This window comes from Zosterops lateralis (assembly GCF_965231275.1).
Source record: "Zosterops lateralis genome assembly, chromosome: 6".
NCBI lineage: Eukaryota > Metazoa > Chordata > Aves > Passeriformes > Zosteropidae > Zosterops > Zosterops lateralis.
The window spans coordinates 7119079-7131170 of NC_139761.1; the positions used below are offsets into that span (position 1 = coordinate 7119079).

The window sequence follows — 12092 nt, forward strand, 5'->3', positions numbered from 1 at the left end:
TCTCTCTTGGGCCCAGAGCCTTCCTGGCCAGGATGGTTGATGAGCCTGCTTGGCATCCTTGGAAGAAAATAAAATTACATTATTTACCGTTTGCAGCCTTAATTAAATTGGTCTCTAGGGGGGAAGGCCAGACTGGTCTGCAGTTCAGGCAGCAAACTGACAGCAACTGCAGAAACACTGGTTACCAGCTGTGATGTTGTTCAGGCTTTGAGCTTTAGGGAGAAGTAGTGTTGCTCAAAACACACAGCAAAGCATCCAAGCTGCTAATTGTCAGTAACAATGCAGCTAAAAAATAATGTTGGCAGGAGCTGCTTTTGTTCTCTCTTTGGTTTTAACATAATCAGCTGTTGAGGAGTTTGGTTTCTCTTCCACTCCTCCCCCTCACCAGATGTATATGAAAGTCATTGATTGTGTTCTGTTCAAGTATATACTTATTGTATGCAAGATTATATTTCAATATAACAACATTAAAATCTATTTTCAGATTTTCATGCTGGTTAGAAGCTCCCTAGAGTCCTTCTGAACTGGAGTGAGAATCTGCCATTTCAGAAGCAACTTAAATTTTCTGGTTTTATGTCTGTAATCAGTGACTTCCTTAGATGACTGTTCTAGTTTATTAATTTATTTTGTGTCTTCCTCTCTTTATGGTTGAGTTTAAAGGTCACCACTGGAAAAAAGGACTGTCTGCTTCTGAATTGTCAGGTCATGTAGTGTAGCAGGATAAAGCAAAATACATTGCCCGAGAGAAAGATAATTCTAGTGGACGTTTCTTAAGCCATCTGTGAAGTATGTTTTGACAAGACTGATCTCTGTGAACTGCAGTATTTACTTTTCCATCATTAAACTCGCAGTGATAATTGAAAAGCTCAGCACTTTCTGCCTTCAGTTTATGTAAAAGCAGGTGATTTTATTCAGTAGTAAGGCCCAAATGCCCTCCAAAATGAAACAGAGCAAATGTAAACCTGAGGGTTTGGAACAAGTCACTCATATTTCATCTCTCACCTCTTCCTGACTGTTGGTTTAAATCTCATTCAAACTGCCCTGTGGGCCATGAGCCACAGGGAAAAGACTTTGCATCCTCCAGGAAAGGGAGATCTGTCTGGCTGAGGATAAATGGTGCTTAATAGGAGGAAGTGTTGCATGAGCTGTTGACACTTTGCAAGTGAAGTATGATGATAACAGCTTCATCTTGTGATGTTGTCTTAGCTTTTTTATCTTTCTTTGCAGCTTCCTGGGTGCTCAGCTTCTATTTTGTTTGCTCCAGCAGAATTAAAGACTGCAGCTTCAGTCAGTGCTGTCTCCTCTGTTGCTGTGGTGAAATGTGATGTGTGACTTGCTTTTCTCCTTAAATCCCCAGACAGCACAAAGGCCAGTGGAAAACGAGTTGTGGGAGATGTGGCATACAATTCAGCAAAGGAAAAAGCTTCCTTCATCACCCCAGTTCCTGGTGGTGTTGGGCCTATGACTGTGGCCATGTTAATGCAGGTACTGAGCAGACTGTGGTCTTATAATCTGTGTTTGCTTTGAGGGATGTTGCAGCTGACCCATCAGCACACTGCCAAACCTGCTGGTGCTCCCTTCTTGCTCTTGCAAAATCTAGTTACAATTTCCAACTTCCAGTCCAGACTATTTGGATTCAGTTAACTGAGGAAGAAGATGGACTGTAAGGAAATGTTAGAACAGAGGTTTCTGGTTGGTCAGTTTTGGGAGGGTTTTGAGTGTAGTCACTCAGAACCATAAGAAATGGGCCTGTCTTATGATGCTCAGCCTGCAATTTTGAAACTATCCATAAGGTGATTGGATAAAAAGGAGAGTAGCAGTATAAACCAGCTCCCTCTGTTTCCATGCTTTGCTTAAGAAACCCTGGTGGCACAGAATACCCCAAAAAAATCCAGCACACTGGAAGATTGGTAATGTGGGACTTTTTTCTTTTTAAGAAAACAGCAAGCAGACTCTCAGATAATTAGCAAATGATTTAATAAAAACAGTTTGGTTTAATCTCAAACTGAGACAGATAGGAGGGGCAAACTTTTCTGATCTCTTTGTTAACCAGTGCAGTTCATGCAATGGTGGTTGCTTTAATGCATTCTCTTGCTCATTTTAGAGCACTGTGGAGAGTGCACAGCGTTTTCTGGAGAAGTTCAAGCCTGGAAAATGGACCATCCAATACAACCAGCTTACCCTAAAGATGCCTGTTCCAAGGTAATGCTTGCAAATGAGGGCATTTTAAAGTAGTCCTGAGGAAGTAGAGCTTCCTCACAGCTTGTGATATCTCTTGAAGTGTAGTCTTCTTGGACTTTCACAGGCTTCAGGCCAGCTAGGTTGGTGCTGGTTCGGGAAATAGTGAAAAACTTGTATTTTGGAAAATTTTCAGTCTGGCATGCCAAAATCCTAGCATCTTCAAATAGGAGTTACTGGTGTCAAGTCCCCAAGGAGCAAATATGAAAAAAAAAAAAAAAGCAAAATATATGCAAAGAAAATATGCAAAGTACTGTATGGGATCATAACACACTGCCTACAAAGGCACTCAGGAAAAGGGAGAGATTGAGGAGAGGGGTTGTTTGTTTTGGGTTTGGCCTTTTTTTTATTTTTAAGAAGGCAGCTCTGAACATGTGTCTGTTCTAATGTACATGATATTGGTGGGATTGATTCATTTAACTGAGGGGTTTAAAGATTGACTTCTAACATATAGATTAGGTGTTTGTCATTTATTCCATCCAGAAGCAGGGAATTTGTAGGAAGTTTTTGACTTATAAAATCATCTTGCTCTTTTTCTTTAAGTGATATTGAAATCTCACAGTCTTGCATACCCAAGCCCATTGATCAAGTTGCAAAAGAAGTTGGCCTTTTCCCTGATGAGGTGGAGCTCTATGGCCAAACTAAAGCCAAGGTTCAGCTTTCAGTCCTTAAACGTCTGCAGAACCAGCCAGATGGCAAATATGTCGTCGTTACTGGGTAGGTGCTTCCTGAACTGAGAAATCAAGATGAAAATAAATTTCATTAGCATGGCTTGTTGTTGAATTATTTTTTGGTGGGGTGACTGTGTGGGGTGCTCTGGGTTTTAGTAAATCACACTGTGAAAATGTAGTAGTTTGGGAAGTAGATCGATCACTTGTGGCAAACAGTGGGAATGAAGCTTAACATTTCACTCCAGCAGGTGAATTGTTTTGGTCTACAGGTCAGGGTTATGAAGGGTAGGCTGGTTCCTAGCCAAACTTCTCCTGGTCTAGTGGCCTGCCTTTAGCAGGAACTAGCAAATTGTTTCAGAGGAAAGTCATCAGCAGTTATGTGATATTTTGCCAAACTCTTTCCAGTTTTGAATTGACAAAGATTGGCTGAAGTGTGAGCCAGTTCAGAATTTGAATTTTCATTAACTGCAATCACTGGGTGACTGTTTTGTCCCTGGGATTTGATTCTCACCCACTACAAGGGTGTAATTTTCTCTTCTGCTTTGTTGCTGCAGAATAACTCCCACTCCCCTGGGAGAGGGGAAGAGCACCACCACTGTTGGCCTTGTCCAAGCCTTAGGAGCACACCTTCACCAGAATGTCTTTGCCTGTGTTCGGCAGCCTTCTCAGGGGCCAACTTTTGGCATAAAAGGTATGATTGTTCTGTTGCTTGCAGTTGGCCTAAATGGACAAAGATGGCATTCAGAAATACTATTCTACTGCACTGTAGTTTTACATTATTTCTAGTTACAAGTGCATTTATTTTCAGAAAAAAGAGCTTTGGGTAAGTTCTTCAGTTTTGTCTTCAAGGTGCTGTGTTGGGACTTAAACTCAGCTGTTCAATGGTACCTATCCTTGTGGAGCCATTAAGCAAACAGATGTAATAGCACTCTGGGCTGGAGACACCTGGATTGGTGTGGTCTGACTGTTGTCTCTCTGCAGGTGGAGCTGCAGGTGGTGGCTATTGCCAGGTTGTCCCCATGGAAGAGGTAATTCTTTATACAAAGCCTCATTGCACTCACAGCTCACAGACCTTGAAGAGATACTGCAGTCAGATAACTTAGAAAATGTATGAGTTTATGACCTAGTGTAGCACTTGAAAGAACTGGGTGCTTGATTTCAGCAAGGCTTTTTTTCTAGCAAACAACCATCCTTGTGTTGTTTCAGAAGTGTGCCTTCATGGTCAGGGAGCTTCATAGAGCTAGGAATTCCCAGTTCCTATCTTCCTCCCCCTTCTCTGCCTTCAATTTCTCTGTACCCTGGAGCAAAGTACATCCTGTGCCTCATTTTCCCAACACTGAAATGAAGATGATAATGGCTTAATGCATTTTGGAAGAATATTGCATAGTTCTGTCAACTGTGGTGGCCACCGACTCTTTCCGTGAGCTATTTTGGTGTGTTTGTGTTTTAGATTACTAACATGAACTGAGAAAGGGGAATTTGGGAATCAGCAGTGCCAAGACCTCAGCCCGTGGGGGGCTGGCACCAGAGTATACTTCTGGTGTGGCTTGGCAACAAGTAAAATTCTGTGTCTGGAGGCAGGGAATTAAAAAACACGTGTAGCATGTGCTCTCGTTCCTCTCTCAGCTCTCAGAGTAATTGCCTGTAGAATTCTACCTTTGTCTCATGCATTGTAGATTGACACAGGACAATTTCAGGAAGAAAAGCAGAAACGATCAGAAGGGCTGTTTGTTCTAATTGATGCAGCAAGTCCATAAAAGATAAAGACATTCAGGAGGCAGAATATTGATTTAGTCACGTGCCAAGAACATGTGTGAAGGATAGATGTGACAGGAAAAATAACCTCCTCCTCTTTGGGAGTGTTAGTAAGACAAGCCAAAGTACCTGACTGTGTGCTGCAGTGGGAAACAGCCACACTCTAGGAACCAAACTGGCTGGAATGACTTTCTTTTAAGTATGACCCACATGGTACAAATACACATAGTTTTGTGAGGGTGTTTTAGTCAATTAAACTAAGGTCTGGTAAAATTAAAGTATCTGCAGTCACTAGTTACAATAATGACCTTGATACATCATTTAATAATTCTGCATGCAGCTTTCATCCTATGAAAAAAAGTAGCAAGTGAAAAACTTTTGAGTTCATACTGCAGAACAAAGGTAATAATAATTGCTTCTTATTGCATGTACACAGAATGAGACAACAATTAGCATTTACTAATTATGGTTTATAATCAGTGTGTGACTAGCTGCATTCTGTTTTAGCTGTGTGGGTTTTTGAGACCAGAGTAACAAGGCTTCAGTAAAATGGTGTTGTAAGGTATTCTGTTATATCACCTTTTCTGATATCCCCTTTTCATCTTCTTCCTTTGCTTCTTTGCTAGAGATGAAGAGGATTGTTTTAACCACACCTTTTACTCACCTGCCATAACATAGGATCATTTAGGTTGCAAAAGACCTTTAAGATCACTCAGTCCAACCATTCCTCTGGCACTGCTAAGCCCACAACTAAATCATGTCCCCAAGTTCCACTGCATGTTTCTGAAATACCTCCAGGGATGGTGACCCCACCACTTCCCTGGGCAGCCTGTTCCCATGCTTGACAACCCTTTCCATGAAGCAATTTTCCCTCATACCCAATCTAGATCCCTCACCAGCTTCACAGCTACAGTGCAGCCAGAGAACTCATGTAGGCAAACCCACTCAAACTATGTTTTAATGAGATAGAACTAAGAAAGCTACTAGCAGTGTCACTGTGTAGTACGTGGTCTACAAGTTCTGCCTGTGATTCTGTGTTTGGGTGGTTACCTTAAGCAGAGCTCTGTGCAGCCACAGCTCCACTGCTAGTGCTGCACAAGGTTGCTAGTTCCAGTTTAGCTCAGATTCCCTTGTGGGAGCAGCAGCCACTTCAGCTAATGTATGTGTGAAAGCTGCTGTGCAAATGAGGGGGTCAGTAGGAAGGTGAAGGAAGAGCAATGCAGAAGAACACAGAGTGTGCTGAGTTGGGCCTTTTAAGTGCTGAGGAGCCTGTGAGAACTGTTCTGGTGGAGGGGAAAAGAAAAAACAAACAACTTTTTATTGGGAGCTTTGTTTTAGAAGTTTGTAAAATGACACAAATGTGGGGGAGGCATTTTTATGTTTTAGAGAAATTCTTTCCTCTCTTCCACATACTGCACTGAGCAATCTCTCCCCCTCCACCCTCACCCACTTTAACATTACTATTAATACTCCTCTTTCCATCTGTCTACGGTGAGTTGGAATAAATGAAAATTGCAGCAGGATGAGGCAACTGATATGTTTTATGTCCTCTAGTTTAACCTTCACCTCACTGGTGACATCCATGCCATCACTGCAGCCAACAACCTGGTTGCTGCTGCCATTGACGCACGAATGTTCCACGAGCTGACTCAGTCTGACCAGGTACAATCCTTTCTCACCATGTATTTGACCTCAACCCACTTTGGCCAGGTTCTTTTGGACGTGCCAGCAGTGCTGATTAACTGCTTGCTTTGTTTTGCAAGGCTCTCTACAACCGTTTGGTGCCATCTGTCAATGGTGTTAGGAAGTTCTCAGACATTCAGATCCGAAGACTACAGGTGAGCTCACTGCTTTCTCTTTGGTTTCTGGTTCTGTTCCATTCCTTTCCTTTAGGTAGGCAGAGCTCCATTACAGAAACCCCTGTGTTGTCCCTTAGGTCATTCTGCTGGCATTTGTTTCTTACATAAAATGTGCATAAGTGTGGTAACCCTTCATACAGCACAGAAAACAGATGCCTCTCCAAGAGGAGGAATCATTGATATAACACTGTCAAATACTCTGTGATTAACACAGTGGGAAGAGCCAGAGATTAGTGTCCTTTATTAGTGGTGTCAATTCAGTGTCCTTAATGCAGTTTAAGAAAATACCAGAATCAGTCTGTGTTCCTAACACACAGTTACAGCTAGAGATTAGTGGTTCACATGTGATAGCTGTGTAGATAATGCAGCACAAAAAAAAAAAAAATAAATCCTAAAATTCAGCAAAAAGAGAACATACAGGATTTTCTTTGTCTTACCCAGATTGAGAAAACAAAGAAAAATGAAAAAAAAAAAAAAAAAAAAAAAAAAAAAAAAACAAAAAAACCCACAACAACCCTGTTCCCTACATGGCCAATTTCTCCTCTGGAAAAAAAAAATTAAAAAAAATCCTGGTTAGATAAGTAGCCCTGCCATTGAATGGCAGTCCTTGAACAGCACACAGCTCCCCTCATCCTCAAAACTTAAGGGCATGTGCAAGTTCACATTGGCTTCTGCAAAAATGAGGATTTGCAGATGAATAGTTTTGCACTGGGCTTGAACCTTGCAGCTAGGAGGACAGACAGAGCCCTGCTGAGCTCCTTCAAGGTACAAGCCTGTTTTGTCGAGCGTTCAGGCTGGATCAGTTGCCTATTTGGAAGTCAGGAGCAATAGTCAGACTACTTAGGAAGGTAAAATTGATATATTAATTGGCTCTAATGTCTTAGAAGAGAATTAGAGAATGTGTGGTTTGCTTTCACAGCTGAGCAAGAAATGATGTCATACTGCTTGGTGTTCCTGATGGACTGCTGAGGGAACTCTACCCTAACCATTCTTCTGATTATTAAATGTCAAGATGTGAACAGGATGCTAATAATCCAGAAAGATGATATCTCTGTCATTGTTGTTGTTTATTTCCTTTTCTAAATGATATGCTTGAAGAGGGGAAGAACAGACTTTCTTCTTCCCTGCTGTTCTTCAGGAGAAAAATACGACTTTACTGTCTAGTTAATTAAAAAAACCTTGCTCGTTCATAAATCAACTGAATCGTTTCCCTCGTGCCTGAGCTTGCACTTGTATCAGGCTTCTTGAGATAATTCTTCTCTCAATTAAGCAACTTGGCAAACTGCCCATCCTCTCAGTGTGTTCAAGATCAGCTTTCTGGGATGCTGACAGCCTTGTGACTGAATTGTTTAATTCCTCCTTTGTGCTGCTTTAACCAGCATGCTGAAAGCAGTGGCTTTAAATACGTGTGGCTGTGTGCAGTGACCCCAGGCAAACTAATGAGAAATGGATGTAAGCATGTGAGACTAATGACAAGAACAAGGCGTGGAAGGATCTGCAGAGCTGTCTCTTACTCCTTCTGTAGGTGCCTTGCACAAAGCTTGGTGACAACCTGCCCTAATGAGCTCCATTGTCTCTTGCCCTTTCCAGGCTGGACAGCAGCAAGCTCTGTCCAGTGTGTGCTGATATGGATCATCTTGTTGTGAGATCTGGAAGAAAGAGTCCCAAAAAAGGCAGCCCCTCCTTATTTCTGAATATGCAGATGTTACTGGAAAAGCCTCAATGCTTCAGTAAAAGGCTCATTTCTGTGAATGTTTTCACTATACCTCTTATTTGTCTTTTCTTCCCATAGAAACTGGGCATTAACAAAACTGATCCTATGGCTTTGACAAAGGAAGAAGTAAATGCATTTGTGAGACTGGACATTGACCCAGGCACCATAACATGGCAAAGAGGTACTAGAGACATTAAATGAAAGAAAATGTGTTAAAAGAGACATTTGCAGCTGCAGCTGAAACTGTGTTTCTTGGGAAAATGGGAAAGAGGGCAGAGCTGGTTCCTTCCTTCCTTAATTTGGTGGGATAGTTGTCTGCTCCTGGGATCACATTTCTAAAGGGTCTAACACAGGGTGTAGAATCTGCTCTGAATTCACAAACATTAAGAGTTTGCTAATGTGGGTGCAAGTTCATGTTTCTGGATTTGTCAGTCACTGAGAGAGTTGAATTTGACAACTGTAGCCAACAGCCTTTTTACCTTAGTGCTCTGTGAGTAAGGGGAGGGTTCTGCTCTGGGATTAAACTCAGTTTTAATCTGCCCACTTGCTTTCTTGGGGGCTGACAGCAAATGAAGACCAGATTTTTAAAAAGGTTTTTAAGGATACTTGAAAGTAAAATCATTCTCTGGTCTGGCAGATTTAATATTTCACTATCAAAAGAATTTTAAAAGCAGGCTTTTTTCCTGAGTTAGGCTCCAAGAGTGTTACTTTTTCTTCTTTCTTTTAAAATACAGTATGAAATGTATTCTCCAGAATTTGCTTCATAACCTGTAATGAGTAGTCTGCCTCATGGGAAATACTTCATAAAACACTTGCAATATTTCAAGCATATAGAAAGAAACAGCATATTTAAGCCAGTGTTTCATAGTTTGTGTTTCCAAGGTAATTTGACTTAATGGAGCTATGAGAAACATTTCTCAATAAATGATAGTATCTGACCATTTTATCACTTAACTTATAAAGTGTTAATTTCATTTCTCTTGGCTGCAATAATTTCCTGGATTCATATTGGTTAATGATGGTGAAAAATCAATTGGAATTATATTATCAGTTCTGCCTTTCAGAGAAGCTTTGGTCTGGTGGTTAATACACACAAAGGGATGCAGACTCCCTCTGGATGCAGTGCAGGCTCTGGTGTATCTGTGGGTATCTTAATTTCATTGCAGTTTTTGTGTAAGAATCATGTTGAGAAGCACTTGCCATTCCTTAGGAGAGGATGGTTTCTCAAACTGACACCTTCTGTTCATTGGTGACCTGGCTGGGTGTTTGTCACACGGCAAAGATGTGAATTTATGACTTGGCAATGTGACATCTTACCTCTCCATTCCTTGCAGTACTGGATACAAATGACAGATTCCTTAGGAAAATCACTATTGGACAGTCAGTAACAGAGAAAGGCTTCTCACGGACGGTAATTGTTCCCTTCTCTTGCATGTTTTAAAAAGTACTTTGAAAAAGGTGTTCCTAAAGGAGGTTTCTGTAACTCCGGCTATTTTTATCTTTTACCATTATCTTGTTAAAGAGAAAGCAGAAAATCTTCTCAACTAAACAGTTAAATCTGTTGTTTCTTCCCTCTTTCCTTGTTGCCTCCTGAATATTGCCTTCCCAAACTGGGATGACTGTGGCATTACAGTGGTACACAAATGCCCTTTCTAAAGGTGGTCATGGCAGTGGTTCATCTTCACTACTGCAGGTGTTTTGGGTGGGGTTTATCTGGCCAAAACTAGACACAGTATCTGAGCTTGTCTTGATTCATTGTATAATCAATAGAGTAAAAGAGGCAATTGGGCTGAGACTCCCCTTATCCCTTAAGTAACTGTCACATTTATAGTTCAAATGAATTGTGCTCAGAAAAGCCTCTTTCTTTTGACTCGAAACGTCCTTGGGGTGCTTTGCTTCCCTAAGGTGGAAGTGTCTGCATTATGTCGGATGAATTCTACCCTTCATTTCCTATAGAATCTGTTTTTTCTGTTGGTGGGCTTTTTGCCTTTTACTGTATTGTTTAGCAATGATCAGATGAGTTAGTAAGCTCAGTCTTCAAAAATATAATTTGTTAGTGTTACGTGTTCTTTCATGAATCACTAATGTACGTGCCAGGAGAGACACGTAATAGCAACAGAATGAGTAGGTTTTGTTTAATTTTGCAGGAAAAAAATCTCCAGTTTAAAATGGCCAAATTAAATGAAGTGTTCTGAGAGCAATGCTTTGGATTTCTTGTATATTATATGTCTATATTTTTTCCTTCCTTTTTTTATTACAATGGTGATGATTTGCCTTGTTTCAAGAATTGAACAGAGGTAAGAATTGCTGGGAGGGAATCTTAATGAGTTCACGTCCTTCATTCATCTCTTGCAGGCTCAGTTTGACATCACAGTGAGCAGTGAAATCATGGCAGTGCTGGCCCTGGCTGATGGGTTGGAGGATATGAAAAAGCGATTTGGCAGAATGGTGGTCGCTTGCAGCAAAAAAGGACAACCAGTCACAGCAGATGACCTTGTAAGAGTCATTGCCATTAAATGCTTTTTCCTCTTATTTCTGAAAGTCCTTGGATTAAAAAGCAGAGAGACAGTTCTGTGAAAAAAGAAAATTAACATATAGGAGATGAAAGATAAAATCCTAGCCCCTGCAGTTAATGAAGATTATTTTTTTTTTCCTTCAGTGTAGCTGTCACCTTATCCAGAGAAGGTGTGTGTGTGACCTGGGCAGGGACAAGGGTCCTGTGTGATGTGCTGTGTGTCAGGTTGAAACTGGCACCAGAGGAGTTATGGGGGAAATACGTGGTGGCTCCTACGTAAAAAGCGTGTTTATGAAGCAGAAGAACTCAAAATGCATCCTGCTGGCCATCCTGTTTCTTAGGCTCCCTGGAGTGAGGAAAACATTGAGCAGGAACAAAGCATTTTACAAATTCAATTACAGACAAAGAAATATCTTCTTCTGGGAATCTATAAATGCTATAAAAGCCAAAGCATTTGTAAAAAGCATGTGTTCTCTGTAAGGCAGCCTTTGATGAGGGACACAAATACTTAATTTCCTTCATGAAGTGGTGAATGTCATAACACTGGTGATGCCTGTTACCAGTGTGTAAAGCAGCCCTAAGCAGCAGTTGCAAGCTGCAGCACTGTTTTGCAGCTGTCCCTTCAATAATTGTTAGTTCTTGGCAGGTCTGTGGAGTGTGTCAAATAGCATTTTCCCAAATGCTGCTTCAGTGTGGTTTCAGGCAATGCTCTGTGTCCCAGGCATTTCTTCCTGACCTGTTTCCATCTAGGTGGGACAGGGCATTAAGGCTAACCCAGCTCTTGCTATCTTGGTGCAGGTTTTTTATTTTGTTACGTTTTGTGGAGTTGTGGGAGTGTTGTTTATTTGTTTTACTTCCTCCCAAGATAAGGCTAAGAAACAGTAGATTGATGGCCTGACTCTGGCCTTGCAGGAAAAGTGCCAGGCTGGAACAATTTATCTGTAAATCCCTATGTGAGACATTTGTTGGGAATGAGAAAGAGCATGTGCCAAAGTTCTGTAGGCAGCTTTGAGATTTTAATTCCTACACCTAGCATGCTGCCAGTTTAACTTAAGTAACTGAGTTAAACCTTTTTTCTGGAAAACAGGAGTGTTTCTTACTGCCCATCAGCCATGTAAGGCAGATGGTGCTTGGCTTGGGAGTTACTTCAACTTTTCTGTAGAGTCCAGGTGATAGAAGTCTTTCATGTCAATTTTTTTGAACTTTTTAAAAAATCTATTTGTATTTAATTCTGTCCATTCAAATTACAGAATGGAGAATGGGATCTGACATCCAACAGGTTCTCTTGTCTGTTATGTGTTTGCACTTGATGGCAGCCAGTGGCTTATGTTGTTAGGACC

At 41.1% G+C, this 12092-nt stretch overlaps 1 protein-coding gene across 2 annotated transcripts in view; it reads left to right on the forward strand.

The window, feature by feature from the left end:
* The window catches only part of MTHFD1 (methylenetetrahydrofolate dehydrogenase, cyclohydrolase and formyltetrahydrofolate synthetase 1), a 40532-nt gene that overhangs the window by 16471 nt on the left and 11969 nt on the right, over positions 1–12092 (forward strand). For both annotated transcript variants that reach the window (XM_083862719.1, XM_083862720.1), the window contains exons 9-18: positions 1358–1485; positions 2105–2202; positions 2782–2955; positions 3464–3600; positions 3891–3937; positions 6219–6326; positions 6428–6502; positions 8316–8418; positions 9572–9648; positions 10593–10733. In XM_083862719.1, coding sequence (XP_083718845.1) covers positions 1358–1485; positions 2105–2202; positions 2782–2955; positions 3464–3600; positions 3891–3937; positions 6219–6326; positions 6428–6502; positions 8316–8418; positions 9572–9648; positions 10593–10733 — 1088 coding nt within the window. The remainder of the gene's footprint in view (positions 1–1357; positions 1486–2104; positions 2203–2781; positions 2956–3463; positions 3601–3890; positions 3938–6218; positions 6327–6427; positions 6503–8315; positions 8419–9571; positions 9649–10592; positions 10734–12092) is intronic.